Here is a 26627-nt window from a genome sequence, read left to right as displayed (position 1 = left end):
TTGCACAACCAGCAATCTGTGCGCCATTTTCCCACGTATGTCTGAAAGTGCCACACTCCTTATTTCCCGTTACAAGCCCACTCCTCTTGCAATTCCTGATGGCTGGGATCATTATCACTATTCACTAGTGGCTCAGGCCACAAATGTCAGAGTCACCCATGATTCCTAACTCTTTCTCACAGTTTCCATCTAATCAATCAGAAAATTTTTCTCACTTTGCTTTCAGAATATATTACAGAATCAACAGTGTTATCATGTCCCCTCCTACCACTGTAGTCCATGTCATCACCATCTCTCAGTAGACGAAAGTAACAGGATCCTATCTAGTATTCCATCTGCTTCCCTAACACCTTCTTCCCTCTGTCTTTCTGGTCTCGAAGTTAAAATTATCCTTAAAAAAACATTTATTAAATCATTCCACCCTCTTGCTTAAAACTTATTAGTTTTTTTTATTAAAGCAAATCCACAACATTTCAAAATTATTTATTTGAGAGAGAGAGAGAAAGAGAGCACTTCTGTCCACTGTTTTACTCCCTAAATGCCTGTGGTGGGTGGGACTGTGATGGACTGAAGCTAGTCCAAGAATTCCGCTCAAGTCTCCATCAGGGGTGGAAGGCACGCAACTGTTTGAAGCATCACCTGCTGCCTCCCAAGGTATGCATGGGCAGGAAGCTGGACTTGGGAACAGAGCTGGGACTTGAACCCACGCACTCTGATATGGGATGTGGGATCTCAGCTGTTGTCTTAACTACTACACCACAGGTTTACTGCCTGAGACTTTCAGATGATGGTCTAGGCACTACACGAGCTGACTCTTAGCTATCTCAGAACACCCTATGTAGCTTTTCTCGCATCAACATTCATGCTACTCTTCACACACACCAAACCCATTATGAGTCCTGGTCTTGGTTTTTGAAGGTGCCTCCACCTAGAATCCGTCTCTTGAGGTGTCCTCTCCACTCTTGTGCTTCACTTAGCACCCTAGATCTCTGCCCTGGCTTTCCTTCCATAGCACTACCTATCATTCTTAACCATGTCTCTGTCACATTTGTTCTCCATGACACCCTCTAGGTTGCATATTTGCTAGCTGAATATTGCCTATATGTCAACACTGCAGCCCCATAGGGCCAAGGCTATGTTTACCACAGCACCTGCAGAACCCAGATATGTATTATTGTGTATTAGGCTCTCAATAAATATCCATTGAACAAAGGTGATTTATTCTGTTTATCATACCTTTGTTGTGCTCTATCATTTCTGTTAAACCTAATAAATCCCTCTTCTTTAACAAAATATGAGTCTGGAGTCATCATGATTATTCTGGAGTACAGAGATCAACCCATATGGATCACTAAACCGAGAGAAATCACACGCCAGCTAGTTGCCAATATTCTACATCAGAGGTATTAACCCATGGAGGAAAAAGCAGACATCAGACCCTTAGTTCTCCCAAACAGGCAATGGGGGAGGCTGCTTCAGAGATGGTGCCCACACTCACTCCCATCTCAAATTGAATCCAACACTGTTTCTACAAATCTCCAAGCTATGCCCTCTCCTCGTATCTCTAGTCCTACTCTCTCATGACCTTTCATTGTGACCTTGTAATGGCTCCCTAAAGACCAGGTTCCTTCCTCTGGATGGCAAAAAGACTTGACTTTGCCAACAGCTACCTGCTATGGCCAATCTATGTCCAAGCTCCAGAGGGAAAGGAGTTTCTGCCCTTTCCACAGACACAGGCTACTGCTGAAATCCATGGGTGTGATCTCGCCATCTTCCACTGGAGAGTACTGAGAACAAATCCAACGATTTTGTGTCTCATCGCCACAGTGGCTTGCAACATGTAACTCCCTCCTCTCCTGTCTAGCCATCACCAAAGCTCCGAAGTCCTTTCATCCACAAAGTGCAAGAGGATTCCTCCTCCTGACCAACACCTCCTTCCCTCCACCCCACCTTGCACATCTGCTTCCTGGGCCCTCCAGAACACACATAACCTAAGCCAATGCTCCCCTAGATCCTCAGGCTCCAAGCCGAATGCCCCAGACTGCCTTCATGATTTGAGACTCAACTGTTTCCTGGGGGCAGCTCCTCCTCTGTAACTTTCTCCAGACGCTGCTGTGCAGTGCCGGCCTTGTGGCATAGTGGGTAGAGCTATTGCCTGTGATGCCAGCATCCCATATGGGTGCCAGATCCTGTCCCTGTTGCTCTACTTCTGTTTCAGCTCCCTGCAAATGGCCTGGGAAAAGCAGCAGGAGATGGTTCAAGTGTATGGGGTCCTGCACCCATGTGGGAGACCCGGATGAAGCTTCTGGCTAATGGCTTTGGCTTGGCCCAGCCCTGGCTGTTGTGGAGATCTGGGGGAGTGAATCAGCGATGAAAGATCTTTCTCTCTCTCTCTCTCCATAACTTTGATTTTTAAATAAATAAATGGTAAAAAAAAATAAAACAGATGCTCTAGGCATTTCCCCTTGGCGTTCAGGGATCGGGAGTACAGTCTGCCTTGTTCCCCAGGAACACTTGGCGACCCATCTTCTTTCACACTGTCACTGAACACCCTGGCTCCTTGGCAGCATCACATACAGACATACAGCCTCCCCCACTCCTCCTCCCGGCTGCCATTCACTGACACTCTGCCTCCCTCATGATCCATGGAGGTGCTGACACTTGGCTCCCAGCCATGCTTGCCACCAGCCGTGGTCATTACCTGGGGTGACTGCAGTGTTCCCCTTGACAAAGTGGCAGACACCTGCACTGACAGCTACTCAGCCTCGTCTTCTCCTGGACCAGCCCCTCTGTCTAAGCTACAAACTATCCCTGTCATTACACTGAATTTCTCATTCCTTGGAACCCAGATTACATATTCTGATTCAAACCTCACGTCTTTCCAGCAGGCTTGCTCAACTACTCAAACCATAACTGCACACTCGTTAACTATAAATTCAGTTATAATTTATTGAATCTCTATGTTGAGAGGGGCCATGTTAAGCACTGATCACAAGGTGACATTCAAAGATGAACAGGGTCCCTGCCTTCACGGAGCCTACAGTCTGGCAAGGGCAAAGTGAGAATAGATCTTCTGTAGCCACAGGGCTTCTGTGTCAATCCTTGAGTAGGCCTGGTGTGTCCTGCTTCTGGCTTTTGTATTCATTGTTGGCCCCATCGGGAAGACTCCTGCTGGAACCACCAACAGCTCTTAACCAAGCTTTTACGGGTTATGTCCTTAAATATCCATCCTTATCTACTTGGCTCAAGACTGCAATACCCTAACACAGACCTCATAATTTGTCTCCTTACCTTGATTGTTTTAAAAATATTTATTCATTTATTTGAAAGGCAGGTAGACGAAGTGGTCTTCTGTCTATGGGTTCACCTCCCCCAAAGCCCGCAACCTCCTGGGGCTGGCCAAGAAGCTAGGAACTCAATTCAGGTCTGCCACGTGGGTGCCAAGGACCCACTTACTTGAGCCATCACTGCTGCTTCCCAAGAGTGTGCATAAGGAAGCTACAGTCAAGAGTCAGGTTAGGAAATTGAACCTAGCCATTTTGATCAGGGATGTGGGTATCTTAACTGCTAGGTTAAATGCCCACCTCTTAGTAACTTTTTTCACAGAAATTACCATACAACACATGTTAAGATTTACTTGTGTCTTATTTTCTGTCTCTCCTAGTGGTGTGAGCCGTAGGAGTCTGTAGCTTCCATCAGTCGTGTACATGCTTGTATCTCTAGGATCTGCAAAAGCTGTCTTGCACATGGCAGGTACCCAATAAACAATTATGGAATGCATAAATTAATAAAAATTTTATTTTTCAAAAACATATTATTTGCATAAAAGGCAAAGGAAGGGAGAGAGACAGAGAGCAAGAGAGAGATCTAACATTCACTTGTTCACGTCCCAAATGCCCACACCAACAGAGACGAGGTCAGACTGAAGCCAAGAGCAGGAAACTCAATCCAGGTTTCTCACGTGGGAAAGAGGGACCCAAGTACTTGAGTCATGACCACTGCTTCTCAAGGAGTACATGAGTAGGGAGCTGGAGATGGGAGTGGATGCTGGACTTGAACTCAGACATGAGGCATGTCAACCCCGACAAAACACCTGCCTCCGAATGTTTTTACCCAAAGGCTTTTCCTGTTAACAAAATGCACAGCACCACTTGAATTCTTTCCTGGAATGCAAAGTGACAGAAGAAATACATCCATGTCATTCTGTCTCATGCAGCTGATGGGCCAAATATCTTCAGCCCCAGCAACCCCAGTGCACGATTCCCTCACGGACAGTGCAGTGATTCAAGGAATGAGCAGAGGAACACGAAGCCTCCTAGGCTGCAGTGGGAGAGTCCTGAACCTCTTATGGGGGAACCATGAAGTTCAAGGTCATTCTTTTTAACTCTGTTGGAAGACAGAAGAGAGGTTCATTTTTTAGAGTGAAAGGGAGCTGAGAGGAGCCAAAGCAGCTGCTGTTGGAGAGAAGTCAGGGACATGAAAGATCTTCCCAGGGAGGGAAGGAGCTGTGTCTTCAGCACCCACAATTTCAAGGTATCAGACATGGTCTGACTGTGCAGTGGAACGTGGAGCAATCCAGTTAGGAAGGCAGCTGGAGCCCTGATCGTGGAGGAACTGAATTGGTATTCCACTCAGTGCCTTCCAGCTGTCCTGGTTCTGGTAGGAAAAGCATTTTACACTGCTAGGAAGATGAAGTGTGCCAAATACCACAAGGACACGAAGGGAAATGGAATGGAGTCAGATAATGAAAAACATACCCTGGAATCTGGCAATTTCTTTTCATATCTAAAGCTGTTAAAGTGTAAAACAACCTAATAATAACAATCAAAGCAGAAGACATACCACTGTGTGAGTGAATGATAGTATTTAACACGAGGAAGAAATAAATCAAGTCAGGGAGCAGCCACATCCATCCTGGGAGCCACGACCATCCAGGTGGGGAGAAGGAGACTGCAAAGCTCACAAGGGCAGACCCTGCCGGGGGAGGAGAATGCACCTACAGCAGACCAAGGGGCACACCTCCTTGCTGCAGCCACGCCCTCTGCTCAGTCGTTTGTCCTGAGGTCCCAGGATCCTCAAGAAGGAACCTTGGCTTCCTAGAGGGACAGACTGCTGAGTCTGAGCTGGGAGCCCTACCTAGAGTGCAGGGTGTGGGCATGCTGGGAGAAAGTGGACAACCATGGATTCTGGTTCTCCAGACTCATAGCATGTCTGAAACCAGAGAACAGATACATCCCAGAAATCTGGAAGCCACAGACCACAAGTCAAGCAGAAAAGCAATACTTCCCGTGAGTACTGATTTGGGAGTCAAAAAGATGCAAATCTGAATTTCACCTTGGTGTCATTTGATTTTGATGGGCAAATTTTTCCCCTCACATATCCATGTCTATATCTCTTAAGTGAAAACCAGCCTACTATTAGAACACCCGTGGGCATTAAGTTGTAAAAGGCATGAAACACAGTTTGCCCACATAGCACACGGGATGCAGCAGTGGCTCCCGGAGTTGAATGCATCCAAACCAGCTGGAGGATCTGGTGAAAGGCTGTGCCTGAGCTGCACCCTTAGAGTTCTGGTTCAGGAGGTCTGGGGAAGGGCCCGGGAGGTGCTGGGCTGGGTCCCTTGGAGAACCCCAGCACAGCAGGGAAGCACATGCACTCTGGACACAGAATACCTGCAGCTGGATTTCTACCCGGCTACCTGGAGCTGTGTGTGACCTGGACCCATTCGCCCGGCCTCACTGAGCCTCACTGAACTGAGAAGGCACAATATAAGTGCTCTCCTTTGCAAAGCAGGCCAACAAGGTCCTTCTCACACTGCGGCTGTGAGGCTGTGAGGAACAGACGCCTCAATGTGCACATGTTTAGAAACACGACGAACACACAGAACCAGCCACAACCGAGCTGTTAATTCTTGGTATGACTGGCTGAGAGGCTGGTTGTTACTGAGATTCTAGAGGAAATACAGCATGGAAGCTTCAGAAGCAAGAATGTAGATTTGCCTTATCCTTGGGCAATAGGTTTCAAGAACCCCAGTAGACGTCTGGAAATGTGGCTAGCGCCAAACCCTATATATTGTCACGCTTTTTTCATATCTATGATTTAATTTATAAATTAGTCACAGTGAGAGACTGACAGCAACAATAATAAAATAAAATGTAATTATTAATTATATCCACACACTGTAATAAAATGATACGCCCTCTTTCTCAAAATATCTATTGTACTGTTCTCATGATTCTGCTGATTTTGATGTGAGATGAGATGACATCTACCTGACGACATGAAGAGGAGTGATTGACACAGGCAGTGTGGCATAACACGAGGCTGTTACTGACCCTCTATCCTAAATCCAACCACAGCAATTCCATGACAGTTGATTTGCTAACCCAGCCCAGACTGCTATTAAGTGACGAATGTGTGGGCGCTGTATATAATTGGCTATACTGCACAAAGGGACAATGCACATCATTCGTGGGACAGAGCTGGACACAACAAGGTTCCATGACATTCGTCACAATGGTGCTTCATTTAAAACTTACAGATTTGTTTGTTTTGGAGTTTCCGTTAAATGTTTTCAGATCATGTTTTGAATGTGGGTACGTGAAACTTTGGAAAGAGACACCACGGCTAAGGGGAATTAGTAAACAAAGCTGGAAACACACACTTGAAGTCTGTGTGACAAGGACAATTTGAATGGACACTTTCTCTAATCATGGCTGTTGATGGACCCTCGATGCAAAGCTCCCCAGGCTGCCTTGGTCTACAGCGAGAGTGAGGAGGTTTCCTTAGACAGGGGTAGTGAGGGGCTCTGCCGAGGGTCCTGTTGTACCTCTGAGGCACTGCCTGTTCTGGGCTTCTGTGCAGAGTTGGGGTCTCCAGCCCTGTAGGGGCTGCGGTTCTCGTGAGCCACCCCATCTTACTGAGCCCCGGCTGGTGAGTGTCAGCAGGGAAGATAATGCCAGCCCCTTGCTTTCATGTTCCCTTTTGTTGCTCCCTCAAACTCGTTCTGCATGGTGACAGTTACTAAGTTCCAGCATCCACAGCGGAGCCTCAGGAGAGTGTGGGGGAGGATGCTGTTAGCAACGTTTGAATGCAGCAGACATGATTCTACAACATTTTTCAAGGGTTTTTAAATAATTGGGTAAAACCACAAACAGCGTCTGTGGTATGCACTCCTGCCCTTGGTTGCTACACAGAGACTGGATTTCATATGTTTTCAATTCGGGCACACTGAACTCATTAATTTCCCCACTAGTCTTTTTATGATTTCTCTTGTCTTTGAAGTAGGAAGTCGCACAGCTCTAAGATTGCTTTAAACCAGATCATAAATATGAAATTTACAAAAATCCTTATTGACACTGGCAAATTTTGCCCTGACTCTCTCTATCTGGCTGTAATTTTACAGTTAAAGTGAGTTACAGTGTTAAAGGGGGACCTATAAGTGGCTTGCTCTGCTTTTCTCTTTCTCACCTTGGTCTCTGTGTCTGCGCTTAAACCATTTGCTCAACAAATTTCTGTATCCCTTTTCTGCACACCCAAGGTTGCACCTTCAGTCTGTATCACACTGATTTGCCATCTCTGATAGATTGGGCCCAATATCATATGTTCCATGGCTACCCTGGGCAGGAGCTCTGCCACTTTGCATTATGATGCAATTATTTTTTCTCCCACCATCAATGGCCACTGTAATATCTTTGGCAATAGCAATTACTTGGCCCTCCTGGGATAGCTACTTGGGGTATTTTGGGAATCTTAATCAACTACCTATTTTAATTAGAAAATGGTGGGGGTGAGGGAATTGCTGATTAAGCGTCTTTGAATATCTATCCATTCTGGCTGAGTTGGGCCATTATAAAGAGTTAACCTTTGGAGCCAGCACTGTGGTGCAGTGTGTTAAAGCCATAGCCTGCAGCACGGGCTTCCCATATGGGTACCAGCTCAAGACCTGGCTGCTCTACTTGCAATACAGCTCCCTGCTGGTGCGCCTGGGAAAGCATTAGAAGATGGCCCAGGTCCTTGTGCTCCTGCACCCACATGGGAGACCTGGAAGAAGTGCCTGTCTTCTGGCTTCAGATCAGCCTAGCTCTGGCAGTTGCAGCCATTTGGGAAGTGAACCAGCAGACGGAAGACCTCTCTCTCTCTCTCTCTCTCTCTGTTTCTCTCTGCCTCTGCCTTTCAAATAAATAAATCTAAAAAAAAAAAAGAGTCTTTTCAGAGGAAAGAATGTGAATTTCCTCTCCTTTTGTTCTTGTCTGGTGGGTGAATGTGAAGAGGAAGGAGCTGGCTGAGGGTATGAAGCTCACTGTATTGCTGTGGGGCCCAGTGATCTTGTCACCTCCACATTGGGAAGGTATTACTGTCTCTACTTCAGAGGGGAAGGGTCTAAGCTTCAGTCCCAGGCTCAAAACTAGACAGCAGTAGCAAAGCCAAGGGCCTCTTCTTATAAATTGCTTTGCTTGAGTTTGTGAAACACAAGAAAATCAGCAAACATGATGCAAAAAAGATGCACCCAGCCGGGGGTCTTATCCTTCATTCATTAAATAGATTTTGTTTTAAAAATCAAAGACTTGATGTTAAAGGGAGAACAATGAGCCCGTATCTGTGACATTGGACACTTCCTCATTCAGCAGTCATGGGACCTGCAAGCATCTGGTGTTATACCAAGCACTGGGGATAAAACAAACAGCAAAAGGAAGGTCGCTGTAGGCGGCAGGGGACGGTCTCCAGTCTGAAGGACACTGGAAGAGATGCTGCAGTGAGAAATGCACACAAGGTGCCGGGGATCTCAGGGAAAGGGGTGGCTCACTCCTTGCCAAAGAAAGCCATCAGAGGCTCCCAAACTGGCAGTGTTTGAGCACGGTCTTAAAACAAGAGTAAACTCGGCCGGCGCCTTGGCTCACTAGGCTAATCCTCTGCCTGCGGCGCTGGCACCCCCGGTTCTAATCCCGGTTGGGATGCCGGATTCTGTCCTTGTTGCTCCTCTTCCAGTCTAGCTCTCTGCTGTGGCCCAGGAAGGCAGTGGAGGATGACCCAAGTGTTTGGGCCCTGCTCCCGCGTGGGAGACCAGGAGGAAGTACCTGGCTCCTGGCTTCAGATCTGTGCAGTGTGCTGGCTGTAGCAGCCATTTGGGGGGGGAGTGAACCAATGGAAAAGGAAGACCTTTCTCTCTGTCTCTCTCACTGTCTAACTCTGCCTGTCAAAAAAAAAAAAAAAAAAAGAGTAAACTCGCCCCAGATGGAGTGGAGGATGATGGAGGACCAGTGGTGGGTGCCAAGGTGGGGAAGTACAACATGTGATGAAACTCAGGTTGCTGGCATGAATTCAGAGTACAGGCCAAATGGAGCCTGGGAGCACACTATGAAAACTCAGGCCAAGAACCAAGCAGGAGAGTCCTAACAAAACACATCTTCAGAGGGGCTGATGACTGCCCTAGCAAGGCCCAGGCAGTGACTAGAGAATGGGGATTCAAATCCAGCCAGAAGAGGTGCCAAAGCCCTGTGTGTGTGTGCATGAGTGTGAGTGTATGTGTGCATTTGAGAAGTAAGGAAGGAGATGAGAGACAAAGAAATACAGAAATAGATCATCCATTAGCTGGTTCACTCCTCTTAGCTCACAGTCGGGGCTGGGCTGGGGCCCAACCCAGGATCTGCAAACTCAATCCAGGTCTTCCAGATGAGTAGCAGGAACCCAATTACTTCAGTCTATATTATTAGCAGAAATCTGGCATCAGGAGCTAGAATCAGGAATTAAATAGAAGTACACTAATGCAGGCCCCCCAACTGATGTCTTAACCACTAAGTTCAATGCTGCATGTAAGACCCACCTCTTTTTCTTCTGACAAACCAACTTCTAGATGCTGAGACCCTCCCTAATCCCACCTCTGAATGGAATCACAGTGGAAAATGCTCATTTTTTTTTTCTTTACAGACTTTATTTATTTGAGAGGTAGAGTTACAGACAATGAGAGGAAGAGACAGAGAGAGAAGTCTTCCATCCACTGGTTCACTCCCCAAATGGCTGCAACGGCTGGAGCTGAGCTGATCTGAAGCCAGGAGCCAGGAGCTTCCTCTGGGTCTTCCACGTGGGTGCAGGGGTCCTAGCACTTGGACCATCTTCCACTGCTTTCCCAGGCCACAGCAGAGAGCTGGATTGGAAGAGGAGCTGCTGGGACTAGAACCGGTGGCCCTTCGGGATGCGGGTGCAGCAGGAGGAGGATTAACCTACCGCAGCACAGCCACAGCGCCAGCCCCAACACTCCTTTTCACTGCTGCTCCTGGATGTTAACGGAGCAGGAGACAGGCAGGCAGCTGGCAGCTCAGCACCTCCTGCAGGCAAGGGGCCTGCCTGATGAGTACTAAGGGACTAAAATCTCCACTCTTCCCTCCTCCCCAAGCCCTGATTCTCAGAGCTACATAGGCTACTCCCCAGTCTCCAAACTGAGTCATGATGGACGCATTTCAATCATTGAGTTCTCCTTTGGATTACTGCAGAGATTTACCACCTGTATTGATTGATGATGTGGAAACTCAACCAAGAAGAGATTCCAAGTGTTGTCCAGAGTTGGCATGGATAGATCTTTCACAAATACTGGTTTCTCTTCTCTTCTCTTCTCTTCTCTTCTCTTCTCTTCTCTCTCTCTCACTCTCTCTCCCTCCCTCTCTCCTCTCCCTCTCCTTCTCCTTCTCCTTCTCCCTCTCCCTCCCCCACCCCTGCTAGGTGATTGCCATCCCTGGGAAGGGAAGGTGATGCTTGTATTCCATTTTTCCCTCCTCCTCCCCGCCCTGTCCCCAGCTCCTCTTCGCTGGGGAAGTTTTCCTTGCCTGCCATCCTAATGATCTCTGTGCCACATGGGGCCCCGATGCTGGTGCCGACAGGCTGCTCATTAGTGCCAGGGTGCTGTAGTCAGTCGGTGGCAGGCCAGAGTTCTGCTCCTGACACTTGCTCACAGAGCTGTCACCGCAGTCATGGTGCCTGCCAGCTCTGGTTGAACTCAAGCTGTGCTACCTCCAGTTCCAATTAGTGCTCCAGTGTCCTGCTTGGCTGTGGAGAAGGACTTGTCAGTGCTGACAAAGAGGAAAATAGGCTGGTGTTGGGCAGGATGAGGGCAGTGGGCAGGGAGGGCATGGCCTTGGCAAGGAGAAGAGCACCCAGCCAAGGGTCACTTTGTCCTTACCAACTTGGTGTCTTTTAACAAGGGACAGGTCAACCAGCTAGCCATTGCACTTCTTCAAACGCAGCAGGAGAACTGATTTTAGGAAGAGCAGAGACTAGGCAGAGGAAGGTGGTTGAATTCAGCAGATACAAGGACAGAAGTGTGCAGAAATGCCCACTCCACACAGTGTAGAGAGAAAGGCTTCCAGAACAAACATTTGGTTTGGGACCCGATGGACATAGGGTTCTGTGCTAGTTTTTGTTCCCAGGGTGTTCACATGACTATGGAAAACATGTCCAACATTTAAGACCCCCTCCCATTTAATTCACACACCAAGAGGACAGGGCAATAAGACTAGGAATGAGCTTCAAATAATATATGTTTTTCCCCTGCTGGATATCTCTTTCTATTTTTTAACTAGCCAGGAGCAGCAAATTTCACTTACAGTTGAGCTAACCCTCCCTTGTAAAATTCAGTGCTCTGGGAAACTGTGATTGAGAGTGCTTGGGAGTTCAGCACGGAAGACTGTGAAGAGTAAGACAACAAGGCACGAGATGAAGAGCGTGTCAGAGAAACCCGTGCCTGGGACAGTGACTCTCAGGAGCCTGCATAAGAAAATCTGAGAAGGTGTCTCTCCTTCAAGGAGAAGTCAAGCCTGGCCAGGGCAGATGCCATTCCAGGGACTTCAGGAAAGGCTTGGAGATCTTGCAGAGACCAGGGACTCGCTAGCAGAGATTCAGCAGGGAGCACACAGGGTCACCGCTGCAAACATCCAAGTGGAGGAGAATTCTTGCTCAAGGTGAAGCCCGTGCACTGGGCCAGCAGGCATGCCCTGCAGATCTGAAACAGCCTCTGTTTCGAGAACGCTTTCTAGGGGCTAGGCAGTGTGCTGGAAGGTTGAGAATCAAAGGGAGGCACAGGTGTGGATCTCAAAGAACTCACAGGACAGGGATGAGGCCAACGAATCAAGACAGGCTTTTGTGTTCCAGTCCAAAGCTTCCTTCCAGGAGTCTGGATGAAGGTTTTATGCTCAATTGTGGCCGGCGCTGTGGCTCACTAGGCTAATCCTCCGCCTTGCGGCGCCGGCACACCGGGTTCTAGTCCCGGTTGGGGCGCCGGATTCTGTCCCGGTTGCCCCTCTTCCAGGCCAGCTCTCTGCTGTGGCCAGGGAGTGCAGTGGAGGATGGCCCAGGTGCTTGGGCCCTGTACCCCATGGGAGACCAGGAGAAGCACCTGGCTCCTGCCATCGGATCAGCGCGGTGCGCCAGCAGCCATTGGAGGGTGAACCAACGGCAAAGGAAGACCTTTCTCTCTGTCTCTCTCTCTCACTGTCCACTCTGCCTGTCAAAAAAAAAAAAAAAAAAAAAAAAAAAAAAAAAGGTTTTATGCTCAATATTTTGTTGGATGAGTGGAAGGTGGAGGCTGGTACAGAATAGAGGGTGCTCTATTAGAGAGCTCAGTGATGCCTGATCCTAAATGTAGAGTGACAACTTGCAAATTTGCCAGTGGACTCAGTACTTCACTCGGATCTGATATGGGGCTCCCAGGAATGTGGCAATGCAGGGATCCCAGCCTTCTCCCTAAAGCTCTTACAATCAATAGAATTAGATGATGTAACAGCAGGGTTTTGAGAATACTTACCTATGGAAAGTGAAGTCCTGCCTAGCGTCTTTCAGGATACGCTAAAACAGATGGGTTTCTGTTTCCTCAGGGCAGAATGAGAAAAATAAGGTAGCATTAAAGGCATTCTACCAGAGGCAGGAAGCTGAAAGTTGAAGGGCTGTGCTAAGATGTGTTCCTGCACACCTAGATGAGGACAAAAGACAAGGCACAGGTCCCACGGGAGGCAGTGGTTGCACAGAGCATGCATTTGCAGCAGGAGCAGTGAGCTGACACCTGCAAGGACCTGGACTGGGGCTCAACCAAACCCTCATGCCAAACAGAGATGGTCTTTCCTGTGAGAATAATGAGATGGGGACTTTTCCTCCAAGAGAGAGGAGGACCACTGCAGGTGCAAACAGCATCTGCACACCTCAAAACAGGTGCACAGACAGAAGACATGTATGTTTAGAAATCAAGTAACACTTCCAAGGTTGGCACTGTGGTGTAGAGGGTTAAGCTGCCACGTGCAGTGCCAGCATCCCATATAGGCACTGGTTCGTATCCCGGCTGCTCCACTTCCAATCCAGCTCCCTGTTAATGCACCTGGGAAAGCAGCAGATGATGACCCAAATGCCTGGGCCCCAGCACCCACAATGGGAGACCTGGAAAAAGCTCCTGGCTTCTGGCTTCAGCATGGCCCAGCCCTGGCTGTTGTGGCCATTTGGGGAATGAACCAGTGGACAGAATACCTCTCTCTCTCTCTCTCCATCCTTCTGTAATTCTGCCTTTCAAATACATACAATAAAACTTTTTTGTTATAAAAATAGCAAGTAACACTTTCTTCTTAAACTCAGAGTGATAAGTTCATGAAGATAATGAAAAAGACATGATGGCCACAAGAATCAGTTACTATCAGTGGCACTGCCAAGAGGTAGTTTGGGGGTCTTAGAGCCTTGGAGATAGACAACCTCTCTCCCACCAGAAGATCACTATGAAGCAACACTCTATTGCGATTTGCAAGGCAGTACTGAAACTGTGATCAACACTTCTGTACTCCTTTTCCACACACATGGGGAGTACCCACTCTAAAGACTTTGCCTAAGTTTATGGAAAGCAACCCCAGGTTTTCTCAGCAAGGTGTGGAGGGAACGGCTCCGTCTGGAGAGAGAAACCGCCATGAAGTCGTCAGGATTGCCATCACGCTCAGCGTCGACCAGCAATCTGTGCAGAGACTTAATGGGCGCGTGAGTAGGAATGATCCTGATTGAAACATCATCTCCCCTCAAAGAACAGGGCAGATGATGACAGTAATGGTTCTCTCCCTCTGGAGCCTGTGTGAAGGTTCTTCTCCGAGGAACTCCGGGCCTGTCCTAACGTATTGAAAATGAGCGCCCTTAGTGGGGCAAGATGAAGGCCTGACTGCTAAGAGCCTTCAGCTTCCCTTTGGATTTGGCAGCCACCCGATGACAACTCTGATGTCCAAATAATCAGCCGCCGGGCACACAGCACCCTGGTGAGTTCTGGAGGATTAGCGGCTGCTCCACACGTCCCATCACTTTGAATCTGGGACAGCTAATCTGGGCCTGGGATCTGGACAAAGCTGTTCATCTAAATGACTCTAATCCGCAGGTAGGTTCTGATTATCCTGCGCCTCTCCCCTGGATCCATCCGCTGTTTCCATGGCAGCCAAAACCCCGGTGAAGTGGAAGCAGCTGGCCCAGGCTCAGGTGAAAGTCCCTGGGGAAAATGAATCCGCTCAATGGCTGCAAAAGGGGTTGGGGAAGGCCCCCTAGGACACTGCCAGACAAACACAGCAGGTGCAACCATTCGAGGGTGGTGAGGAGAGAGAGGAGGAAAGAGAAGGTGGGAAATAGGGAAACGAAAGCAGAAGCATTGGAGGGGCTGAGAGAGAGGGAGACGGGGGAAATGCAGGCAGGAAAGAAGATGCAGAGAGGAAAAGGGAGGAGCACCCTGGGAAAGTACGAGGAGTTTGCTGGCCAGAGGAGGGACGCAGCACAGACGTGCCTCCGTCGCGAAGCAAAGAAAAGTCCGCCGCGGTGATGGATGTCCCCCAGATTCAAAGGCACGGGCGTCCGGCAGCACTGGGGACTCAGCATTCAACTGTGACGGATGGCGTGCTCCGTGGACGAGGAAAGTCTGTCCACTTGGACGGCCCCTCCCTCGGAAGTGCCCGAGGCAGCTCTCCATCACGGAGGAGCTCCTGCAGCTGACGCCCCTCCCCGATTCTGGAGCAGTCTGCACACTAGGGCATGTCCAGTGGAGTGTCTGACAGAGACACACCGAGTTTTTGCACATCTCGTTGCTCATGGAATGGGGCTGGTGTTGTGGGGCAGCAGGTTAGGGCACTAGCACCCCCTACTAGAGCACCAGTTCACGTCCCAGCTTCCTGCTAACGCACCTGGGAGGCAGCAGAGGGGTACTTAGGCTCCTGCCACACACGTGGGACACCAGGATGGAGTTCTTGGCTCCTGGCTTTGGCCCGACCCAGACCTGGCTGTTGAAACCGTTTGGAGGGAGTGAATCAGTGAGTCAGTGAATCAGTGAATGGAAGATTCTCCCTCTCTCTCTCTCTCTCTCTCTCTCTCTCTATATATATATATATATATCCTCTATTGTTTTATCTTTCAAATAAATAAATCTTTAGAAAGTAAATGGTGGCATGTTCTTTCTCATTATTGGAAATTAACAAAAATCAACCTGAAGTTAGATTGCTGAAGTTGGGGAGGGTGCAAAGAGTGGAAAGAGGGAGGTTGATTAATAGGTACCAAAGCACATGGGGTCGGTGCTGTGGTACAGCAGGTAAAGCCACCGCCTGCAGTGCCAGCAACCCATATGGGCGTCAGTTCGAGACTCAGTTGCTCCACTTCCAATCCAGCTCTCTGCTGTGGCCTGGGAGAGCAGTAGAAGATGCTCCAAGCCCTTGAGCACCTGCACCCACTTGAGAGACCCGGAAGAAGTTCCTGGAAGAAGCTCCTGGCTCCTGGCTTCAGATCGGTGCAGCTCCAGCTGATGCGGCCAATTGGGGAGTGAACCAGCGGATGGAAGACCTCTCTCTCTCTCTCTCTCTCTCTCTCCCCTTCTCTCTGTGTATAACTCTGACTTTCAAGTAGATAAATAAATCTTTTAAAAATATAGGTACCAAAGCACAGAGTCAGCACGTGCTGGTGCCCCACAGCACAATGGAGCAGTGGTAGTTCACAGAATGCACCCTGTGAAGAGCTAGAGGAGAAAAGCAGGTGCACACCAAACAGGAAAAGATAAGGAAATGGACACACTGATTTCCTGTTTTGATCACTTCATGCCTTAAACATGTGTTGAGATATTGCAAGGCACCCCATAAACTGTACCAATGTTACATGTTCATCAAAACATTTAAAAATATACATATACATGTGTGTATATATATGTGTGTGTGTGTGTGTGTATATATATATATATATATATATATATATAATGGTGAGTGTGTTTATGCATGCATGTATGAATGGTAACCAGGGATGGCTCCCAGGTATTCAAGTCAAACACAACTGAGCATTTCATGCCTTCTCTAAGAACACCTAGCAGAACACACTGACATGGTATGAGAGAGGAAATTCAGCATCCGGGGTCCACTCATGGTCCTACCCTGACTTTGATTTTCATGTCCAAATGCAGTGGGCACTGTGAAGCCCTGGACAGACACGCTGCTCGTGGACAGCCCTTGTGGGGCTTCTCTCATGTGGAGAGAGATGCAGGCCCAAGGTCACACTCCTTCTGGGGATGGCCTGAATTAAATGACTGACTGCTGTGTTGATGTAGAAGCCCATCACCTCCATCAGGGGCGGCTCTGAGGGCTCATCCCAGCTCTGGTAGTCCTTTTGGGCTCAGCTGATACGTTGTGACAGCATCACAGCTTAACTTCTCTCCCTGTCTCCTTCAAGGAAGTTGATCCTATGAGCACCATCTAATAAACAAACCACAACCACTGTGGTGCCTTTATAATCCTTAAAACCATACTACTCAGCGGTACCCACACCTTCATCCATACACGCAAGCACACACATACACCCATACAGCCTGGACTACATATTCATTGTACTGTTTAAGGGTGAATGGAACACCTTTCCATGCACCCCCCCCCCCAAAAAAAAACTAGCTTAAAGATAAATGACATTTTGTCTGAAACTAACAGTTTTAATGTTCAATTCATGAAAACACAAAGCAACACTCAATCTGGTCTATGTAACATCTGAACATGCAAGCAAAGCTAAATTTGCAATTTAGTCACACTTTCAACACTTGTTATCAAGGCTCAGTCAGAGTAAAACAACAACAAAACCACAGAAACAACCAATGACCAGACTTCTGGCAATGCTGAAGAGGAACGAACTTGGGTATTTTCCTTTTAGGAAGACGGTCATGTAAAGTTCTCCTCCATCATTATGTGCCTGTGGTTTCCATCTCTTAAAGCAGCTGAACAATGCCAGCAAAGTAGAATCTTCCAACAACACATTTCACGTACCCCGTAACATCTCACCACCACGTCACACAACTGGGATTAATTTCCAAGGGACTGGGGGCAGATACTTGGGTATAATTTCTTAAGTCCCAGGTAATTAGCCTGTTTTTCACAAGACACCAAAATTCTCTGCAGAGTTATGAGTGCATTTTTCTCAGGCTACAGAAGGTGCAGTACCCCTTGAACTAAGTAACTCGTACCATGACCTCCTATATGCATAGCTAATCATTCTCCAAGTTCTTTTGGTGCACCATGTACCCACCAGCCTCTCTTACCTTTGGGGGAGATGTGTCTCCAGGTAACCGTAGGCTCTGGTCTACCAGTTGCTATGCAGGTGAGGCTGATGTTGTTTCCTTCATTAATGGAGATATCTGAAGAAATCTCTACAATTTTAGGTGACACTGTGGAGACAAAACAGGTAGAAGGGAAAATACAACACCTACAGAAACATTTCTTTGTTGTCTTCAAATGGTAGTTAGCAGCAGAGCCCAGAGGCTGAAAACTGTATTATCATCTTAAAGATCAGACATTGGAGGAATTACCTGAATCCTGAAAAACACCCTACCTTGCGTTCAGCTTCATCTCCTCTTATTCAAACACAAATCCAGGGAGTCTAAATGGGCATGCATTCCATGGCAATACTGCAATAACTCTTCTATCCTCCACCTTCTTCTTGGCTTCACTCACCCCCCACCCACCTCCAATACACTTCCACGAGTCTTCCACCACACTGCATCCAGAGATGTCCTTCTATAATGCAGGTTTTTGTTTTTTTTTTTTTTGTTTTTTTTGTTTTTTTTTTTTTTTTTTTTTGACAGGCAGAGTGGACATTGAGAGAGAGAGACAGAGAGAAAGGTCTTCCTTTGCCGTTGGTTCACCCTCCAATGGCCGCCGCGGCCGGCGCGCTGCGGCCGGTGCACTGCGCTGATCTGATGGCAGGAGCCAGGTACTTATCCTGGTCTCCCATGGGGTGCAGGGCCCAAGGACTTGGGCCATCCTCCACTGCACTCCCTGGCTACAGCAGAGAGCTGGCCTGGAAGAGGGGCAACCGAGACAGAATCTGGCGCCCCGACTGGGACTAGAACCCGGTGTGCTGGCGCCGCAAGGCGGAGGATTAGCCTAGTGAGCCCCGGCGCCGGTTATAATGCAGTTTTCATCATAGCACATCTCTGCCTAACCAGCTCTAATTGCTCTCTGTCATCTACCCCATCACAACCATGCCCCTTACCCTGGCATACGTAGCCATTCAGCATCCAGCACCAACCTACACTTCCACTGACAGCCCCAGTTATTCCAGCTCTACTTATCCCCAGTAGCCCCCCAACACACCGTGCCTTTCTGGTCATCATGTCTGTGGATCTATAAGGTGCTTTCTAGCCTTCCTAGAACACCCCTCGTCCTCCTGGGGTCGAACAATGCCGATTTCACTGCTGCAAACTTTCCTTGCCCTACACCCCTCTGCCCTCCCTAACAGCTGAGTTTACTGCTGCTAAACATGTTCTCAGAGCATATTACGCACACAGCGCAGAGAGTCAGCAAGACATCAGCTGGGGGAGAGGCGTGTGCTGCTGGGTAAAGCTAGAGGCAGGACCTTTCTTCCTTCTGCCTCTTTTTTTGCAGCCACTCTTCATACTGGCTTCACAGAAGGAGCACAGGATCCCACAGGATTGGGGTGAGCGCTGTGTCCCTGCCGGCTACTGCACGTGCACCTGTCTCACTCAGGGGTCCAGGCTTTGAAGACCACTGCTGCTGCACACCTAAGCCTAATTCTCCAGAACCAGCTTTGCCCCTAGTAAATGTGATCCTGGGTTCTTCGTGTGGCTACTCATTTGTCTTATCTGTCAGAGGGTTTACAGTTCCAGCGGATAAAGCTAGGGCATCCTTTATTGAGCCCCAGTTCTAGAACTTATCCCACAGTGTTACGGTTGTTTGCTTGGCATCACTCACCTACCAGGCAGTGAGCTTTCATACCTTCCTCAAATTTGTATCCTCAGTAAAAGCTCTACAAATATTTATAGGGTTGACTCATAACCTGCCACACATTCCTAATAGCCCAAAAGCTGGATCCTCGCATCTACTAACGCAGGAGGTAACACATTGGTTCTTGGCAAATTAAGTGGTCCCTCTGTTCGCACTCCTGTGCTTCTTCATGCTACATTCTTTCCCAGAATAAGTATTCCTCAAAGCCACCACACTATGAAGCTCCAGGGTATGTCATCAATGTGATCTGATCTGCTGGAAAACCCAGGGCAGCCCACGATGATTTATCCTCTGTTCCCAAGGCCAGAGTGAGTCACTCTGGTCTGGAAATTTCAATGCTGGCCTTCCCTCTACTTGTACCATTATTCACTCATTTATACTTTTGCTGCACATTGTCCTCCATGAAAATGGAGATTATAAAGAGATGTTCTCTTTCTCTTCTTTCCCAATATTACTTTCCTTTTCTATCCTACATGCCACCCTCCTGGGAGCACTCATTATTTATAAGTACATGTTGCACCTTTATCTCCTTATTCCACTGCATACTGCTGATGCTAACACGCTCTGCTCTCTGACTAGCAACAGCTGCTGGACTTGTTCAAGGACTGACTGAATAACTCCCACTTCCATCAGCCCTCCAGGTGATCCCTGAGAGATGTGACTTCTTCCTGTGGATCCCACAGCATCGCAGCACATCCCGTGTGACACTGAAAATGAACTCTCTTCTGTTACATTTGGTTCATTTTTCATTCTTTGCTAGAAATTATTTGATGCTAAGATATTAAACAAAGGCCTTACTTCTCTTTTCATTTTCTGCTGCCCTGCCTAGGTGTCATGCATAGACTTAAGCACAAAGTAATCCTGTTTGGACTTCAATCCACATTGACCTTCAGATGAAGATGCAGGGTGTGTATCTTACCTTGACTCTCACAGGCATTTAGTAGGACAGAAATAATGGAGCTCACATGTAGTGAGGGTTGGAAAAAAGACTACTGGCTCTAAAACCTGGTGTATTTAAGATACAATGTCGTTTGGCCTAGCAGTCATGAGCCTCACATACCATATTGGAATGCCTGGGTCCGAGCAGGGTCCACTTGGGACACCAGCTTTCTGCTAATATACATTCTGGGAGGCATCAAAGGATGGTTTGGCTAACCGGGTCCTCCTTGCCATCCATGCTGGAGAACTGGATTGAGGTCCCAAATTCCAGTTTTGGCTTGGTTCCAGTTGTTTCAAGCATTTGAGGAATGAAACAGTGAATGGAAGGGGTCTCTTTTTCCCTCTCTCAAAGATTTATGTATTTACTTTGCAAGTCAGAGTTAGAGAGAGAGAGAGAGAGAGAGAGAAAGAGAGAATGAGAGAGAGAGAGAGAATGAGAGAGACAGAGACAGAGAGAGCAATCTTCCATCTGCTGGTTCATTCCCCAAGTAGCTGCAACAGCCAACACTGGGTCAGATGGAAGCCTGGAGCCAGGAGCTTCTTCCAGATCTCCCAAGTGGACGTGAAAGGAGCACAAACATCCAAGACATATTCTGCTGCTTTCCGCAGACCATTAGCAAGGAGCTGGAACAGAAATGGAGTAGCTGGGACTGGATCTGGCTCCCATATGGGATGCAGCGGCTTTACCTGCTATACCACAATGTCAGCCCCTCTCCTTCTCTTTCTCTCCCTCCTTCTCTCTCTCTCTCTCTCTCTCTCTCTCTCTCTCTCTCTCTCAAATAAAAATATAAATTTAAACAATAATATTGCAATTCACGGTAGCATCGTTTTAAGAGCTACGTCGAGCCTTGCAGGGCAGGAAGGTGAGTGTTGAGTTAATGACTGAGCATTTGATTTGCTGTCTGCCTGGAGGGTACAAATTTCTAAATTCTCTTCATTCTAGAGTCATTTAAACTGGCCTTTGCAAAAACAAACACTTCGATGTATTCGCAGAGATTTCACTGGGGTGCTTCCTTCCCAGGCACTACTCCCCCAGACACACATTCGCCTGGCCCTTTGCCCCTGCACATTCTTGGCACCCGCACAGCCTCGCTGGCTTCCTGGACAAGAGGCTGCCTGCAGAGTGTCTGTGCTGGCCTTGCAGACACTGCTTGTACTGCGCAGGTAAGTAATTTATGGATCTGTAAGGCACTCCGGGATGCTCTGCAAGGGATTATGTCACGCCAACGCCGTGCAATAAAATAAAAAATGATGGACTTTGCGAACACAGGGTGATTTAGGGTTTGTAATTGGAAGTGTGCTTAAAGTACATTTTAAGTGGAAATCAGGCTGGGTAATGAATTACTCTTGCTTTGGAAGGGCTTACTGAAGTTCATTTTCCTGGCTTCTTACATGATAGCTAATCTGCTAATCATACACTGGAGAACAATGGACAGTCCCCAAGCAGGACAGAAAGTGGTCTGGCCAGCGCTGTCAGCACAGTCAGTATATTAAGTGAAACAATGACACCTCATGCTTGGAAGAATCATCTAGAATTGTCTCTCCCCACTAACAACTGGAAAATATCCAACTCATGATAAAAAAGTTGGAGAATGGCTTGCCATCCTCTGATCCTGCCTGAAGACACAGCTTGAAGAAGCAAGCTGGCTCCAAATGGATCTGGAATGCAGAGGTGCAAGGCACAGAAGTGGGGTGGTTTGACCAGAGGTGCAAACCTGATGATCAGAACTAAGCTGGCTGGTAGGGGGCTGGCGCTGGGGCATTGTGGGTTAAAGCCCTGGCCTGAAGCGTCGGCATCCCATATGGGAGCTGGTTCTGGTCCCGGCTGCTCCACTTCCCATCCAGCTCTCTGCTATGGCCTGGGAAAGTAGTGGAAGATGGCCTAAGTCCTTGGGCCCCTGCATTCACATGGAGGACCCGGAAGAAGCTCCTGGCTTCGGATTGGCACAGCTCCGGCCGTTGCGGCCATCTAGGGGAGTGAACCAGCAGACGAAAGACCTCTTTCTCTGTCTCTACCTCTCTCTGTAACTCTTTCAAACAAAATAAATCTTTAAAAAAAAAGAACGAAGCTGGCACAGAGCATAAGATTATAGGGGATAAGGAACACCATGTTCTAGGTGGTACCTTCCAGCACATCATCACTATTCAAAACAAACTTGAATCAATAAAGATGCAGGGGGAGTTATGCATCCATGCTTACAACAAAGCATTTGGCCAACTGTGAGATAGGGTGACTTACACTCATAATTTTACATTGTTCCCATGGATACTTTCATTATCTTACATCTTTTCAATATGTAGGATGTTAGAAACACATTAGGATTGCTTGGCTTCTTTTCATTCATTCATGTACTCTCATTCGTCAGTATTCACTGATCATCTCCCATATTTCTTTTTTTATTCTTTATTTGAGAAGCAAGGTTTAAACAGAGAGGGAGAGACAGAGAGATAGTTCTTCCATCTTCTGGTTCACTCCCCAAGAGGCCACAATTGTTGAAGCTGCACAAATCCGAAGCCAGGTGCCAGGAGCCTCTTCCAGGTCTCCCATGCAGGTGCAGGGGCCCAAGGACTTGGGCCATCTTCTACTGCTTTCCCAGGCCATAAGCAAAGAGCTGGATCACAAGAGGAGCAGCCCAGGACATGAGCTAGGGACCATATGAAATGCCAGAGCTACAGGCCTAGGCTTAGCCTACTATGCCACGGTGCTGGACACACCTCCCATATTTCAACATTACACTGTCTTCAGCATAAGCTAAGAAAGACGGTCCTTGTCCTCAAGGAATTCACAGTCTATATGTGCAAAAACAATACAAAAGTGTAATCTTTCAAAGTCTTGTAGCATAGAAGGACGAATCAAGTGTTACAGGATCACCAGGGAAAGACACCTGCCCATCAAAGACGGTGGGGGGGGGCGGTTTCCAAGATACAGAACACCTAAGTGAAGCCCTAGGAGATAAGCAAAAGGTACTCAGGTCTGAGGAGCAGAGGGAAGGCGACAGAGGGGACACAAGGAAAGGATGTGCAGCAGACTTCTTGTGGCCTGGCACAATCATTCAGCAGCAGCAGAAGCCTCCTATTAGAGGCCTGGCCATAAGTCATTCAGCAAATATTCTGTGCAGACCTAGAACGTACACAGTCACATGCTAGATACATAAGTGATTTCCAGAAAACTACCAGTTTTCCTCTTTTTAAAGATTTTTATTTATTTATTTGAAAGGCAGAGTTACAGAGAGGCAGAAGCAGAGAGAGAGATAGAGAGTTCTTCCATCAGCTGGTGCACTCTCCAAATGGCTACAACAGCTGGAGCTGGGCTGATCTGAAGCTACAAGCTTTTTCCAGATCTCCCATGCAGGTTCAGGGGCCCAGGGACTTGGGCCATCTTCCACTGCTTTCCCAGGCCATAGCAGAGAGCTGGATTGAAAGTGGAGCAGCCGGGACTTGAACCATATGGGATGCTGGCACTGCAGTTGATGGCTTTACTTGCTATGCCAGGCACCGGCTCCACTAGCAGATTTCTTTTTTTTTTAAATTTTATTTCTTTTTCATTTTTTATTTTATTTTTTTGACAGGAAGATTTAGACAATGAGAGAGCGAGACAGAGAGAAAGGTCTTCCTATCGCTTGCTTCATCCCCGAAATGGCCACTACGGCCGGCGCACTGCACCGATGCAAAGCCAGGAGCCAGGTGCTTTTCCTGGTCTCCCATGCGGGTGCAGGGCCCAAGGACCTGGGCCAACCTCCACTGCCTTCCCGGGCCACAGCAGAGAACTGGACTGGAAGAGAAGCAACCGGGACAGAATCCGGCGCCCCAACCGGTGCCGGTGCCGCAGGCGGAAGATTAGCCAGGTGAGCTGCGGCGCCAGCCTACCAGATTTCTTGACTCTCCTTGAACTTTCAGTTTGTTTGGGGAAGTGGCCAAAAATATTCCATACTTGAATAACAAAGCAAGCTATGCCAGAAGATTGTATACAACAGAATGTGCGATGGTCTGGCATTGTGACGCAGAGGAATAAGCCATTGCCTACGACACAGGCATCCCACATGGGCACCGCTTCAAGTCTCAGTTGCTCTACTTCCACTGCAGTTCTCTGCTAATGTGCCTGGGTAAGGAGCAAAAGATGGCCCAAGTACTAGGGCCCTGCCACCCACATGACAGACACGGATGGAGTTCCAGGCTCTTGACTTTGGCCTAGCACAGTTCCAGCCTTCCCAGTATTTTGGTTGAGTGAACCAGTGGGTAGAAGATCTGTGTCTCTGCCTCTGGTTCTGTAACTCTGAATTTCAAATAAATACACAAGTCTTTATTTTAACAAAGAATGTTAAATGAATGACACATACGTGGGGCACCAGGAGAGGGCAGGAGGGAGTACTGCAGCCTGAGAGAGTGTCAGAGGTTGCTTCACCTCACACTAGAGTTGGTTTGGGCATCACCTAGGCAGGAAAGCGAAGTTGTTGAGAATGGAAATGAATTTCATGGGCACAGATGGGAAGGAAGCTATCCATAATGTGCACGAAGACATGCAGTCTCCTTTCTATAAGAGGCAACATATAAATAGAGAAGAGATTGGGACCCTGTCTCTGCCATCTTCTTACTGGGGGTAACCTTGGCCACGTGGCTTCTCTCTGCCTCATCGTCCCCACCCATAACATGCAGCTAATGACTGTAAGGACTTCACACGGTTCTTTTGAGGATTTAAGGAGCAAGTTTATGAAACTCACTGAGAGTAGTTCCTGGCATTGTCAAGTGCTCAATAAGGGAGTTTTAATGTCCTATGTGGTTGGCAAATGCACACGTGCAATATCAACACAGACCAGACGGTCAATAAATGCTAAGAGAATCGATGGAAAATGGGACACAAGATCAAGAGTTAAAAGAGACAGAGCATGGACGACCCTGAGGGGCTGAGCCATGGGTTTTCACCCTCTCCTTTACGTAATGGTGAGTTTTACATTTTTAAAGGAAATGCCATATTTTTAAAAAAATTATTTTAAGAAAAAGAATCTATTAACAATGTGTCAAATGAAATGAAATGAAGAGAAACTGTAGTCAGAGAAACCAATCTATGTGAGTGATGTCCAAAGCCTGGATTAAACCGTTGGCTCTGTAGAGATGAGGATAAAGGGACAGATATGAGAGTGGTGCCATGGAACATGCACGATGTTCGCCTGGAGAAGGCCTGGGGACACCGAGGGGACACCGAGGCCAGTGGGACTGCCATTTCTGTTCAGCAGCACCAGGAGACTTCAAAAAGTTCATGGAAAATGGAACTAGAGGGTAAATTTATTTTGGTGCAAGGAAATTCATAGCTTTTGCATAATATGAATTTCCCTTGAACTTTTTGAGGACCCTGTGTGATGTCTAGCTTTTGGATTCTGAATTTAAAAACCGTACCAGTTATAGAAACAAAAAGACGAAGAAGTGATTACAGGATGTTTAGGAAGAATGACAGAGCCAAATGAGCCATGCCCTTTGAATGCAGTTCCACATTTAATGTATTATGTTAAGGTTTAGACTGGCTCTTATGGAATTTTAATTCAATGTGTAAATAATTAAATAAGATAATTATTAAAATAGTATTCTAAGGAACTTCCTCACTCTTGGTTTAGCTTCCACTGCCCAGGTGTTGAGTTTTAATAATTATGTCATTAATAAATACCAATTTTCTGTTTTTAGCACACAGTAGATATCCTATTAAATCTAAATTAAGATGCTTTATTAAGCACTCTGCAGTCCTGTGGGGCAGAGAAAACACATAAACTTCCTAGACCAGGCTACCCTGCATTACATACATGATGTGTGCATCCCAGAAGGATTCCTTTGCTGTAGCGATACTTCTGCTCCTGTCTCTGCTTCTTGGTGATGACACGAGATGCCCCCACCTACTCAGAATGGTTGTCATGGGCAGGGCTGCTTTGCCGTTAAAGCCCTGGGACCTTTGTCTTTATAGAACCAAAGAGACAAATCCAGGATGCCCTTGACCTTCCTGGCATGGAAGTCTGCACTGACACACCCAGCCCCGTGTCAACAGCCTGATACAGGGATGTTCAAAGTGAGATCAGAAAGCTCTTGAAAGATGCAACCAAGCAGATGTTGGCATATGGACTCATTTATCTTTTCATACAGGCTGCTGTAGCCCCAGGCTATGTCCACTGTGAAGTTGAGCTGTTCAGTTGTGGAGTATGGCTGTGGGAAATACACCTGATTCCAACCTTCCTTCTCTCATCCAGATCAAACAAGGAGATGAGCCATCCATGGAGAATGAAGACAAACTCCTTACCATCATGTACTGGAAGCACTTCCCTCTCTACACTCACCCAAACACTTCCCTTGACTTAGGTCCTCATAGTCACTTTACCCCTGTTCTTCGCTTGCCTTGCTCCATCTTAGCTCCTCTTCCTTGGTCATCTTTTCTAAAATGAAACCCTCAGCCTAACT

The 26627-nt window shown here is 47.6% G+C and overlaps 1 protein-coding gene across 10 annotated transcripts in view; it reads right to left on the bottom strand.

Annotated features, from left to right (window-relative positions):
* Positions 1-26627, bottom strand: part of NTM (neurotrimin) — a 1092588-nt gene that overhangs the window by 120662 nt on the left and 945299 nt on the right. For all 10 annotated transcript variants that reach the window (XM_008259092.5, XM_089314451.1, XM_089314446.1 and 7 more), the window contains one exon: positions 17549-17674. In XM_008259092.5, the coding sequence (XP_008257314.1) occupies positions 17549-17674 (126 nt within the window). The remainder of the gene's footprint in view (positions 1-17548; positions 17675-26627) is intronic.

This window comes from Oryctolagus cuniculus, chromosome 1, assembly GCF_051225735.1.
Source record: "Oryctolagus cuniculus isolate XC-2025 breed Fujian yellow rabbit chromosome 1, ASM5122573v1, whole genome shotgun sequence".
Lineage (NCBI taxonomy): Eukaryota > Metazoa > Chordata > Mammalia > Lagomorpha > Leporidae > Oryctolagus > Oryctolagus cuniculus.
Note: the sequence above shows the minus strand (reverse complement) of the source record. Positions and strands in the feature narration are given on the sequence as shown.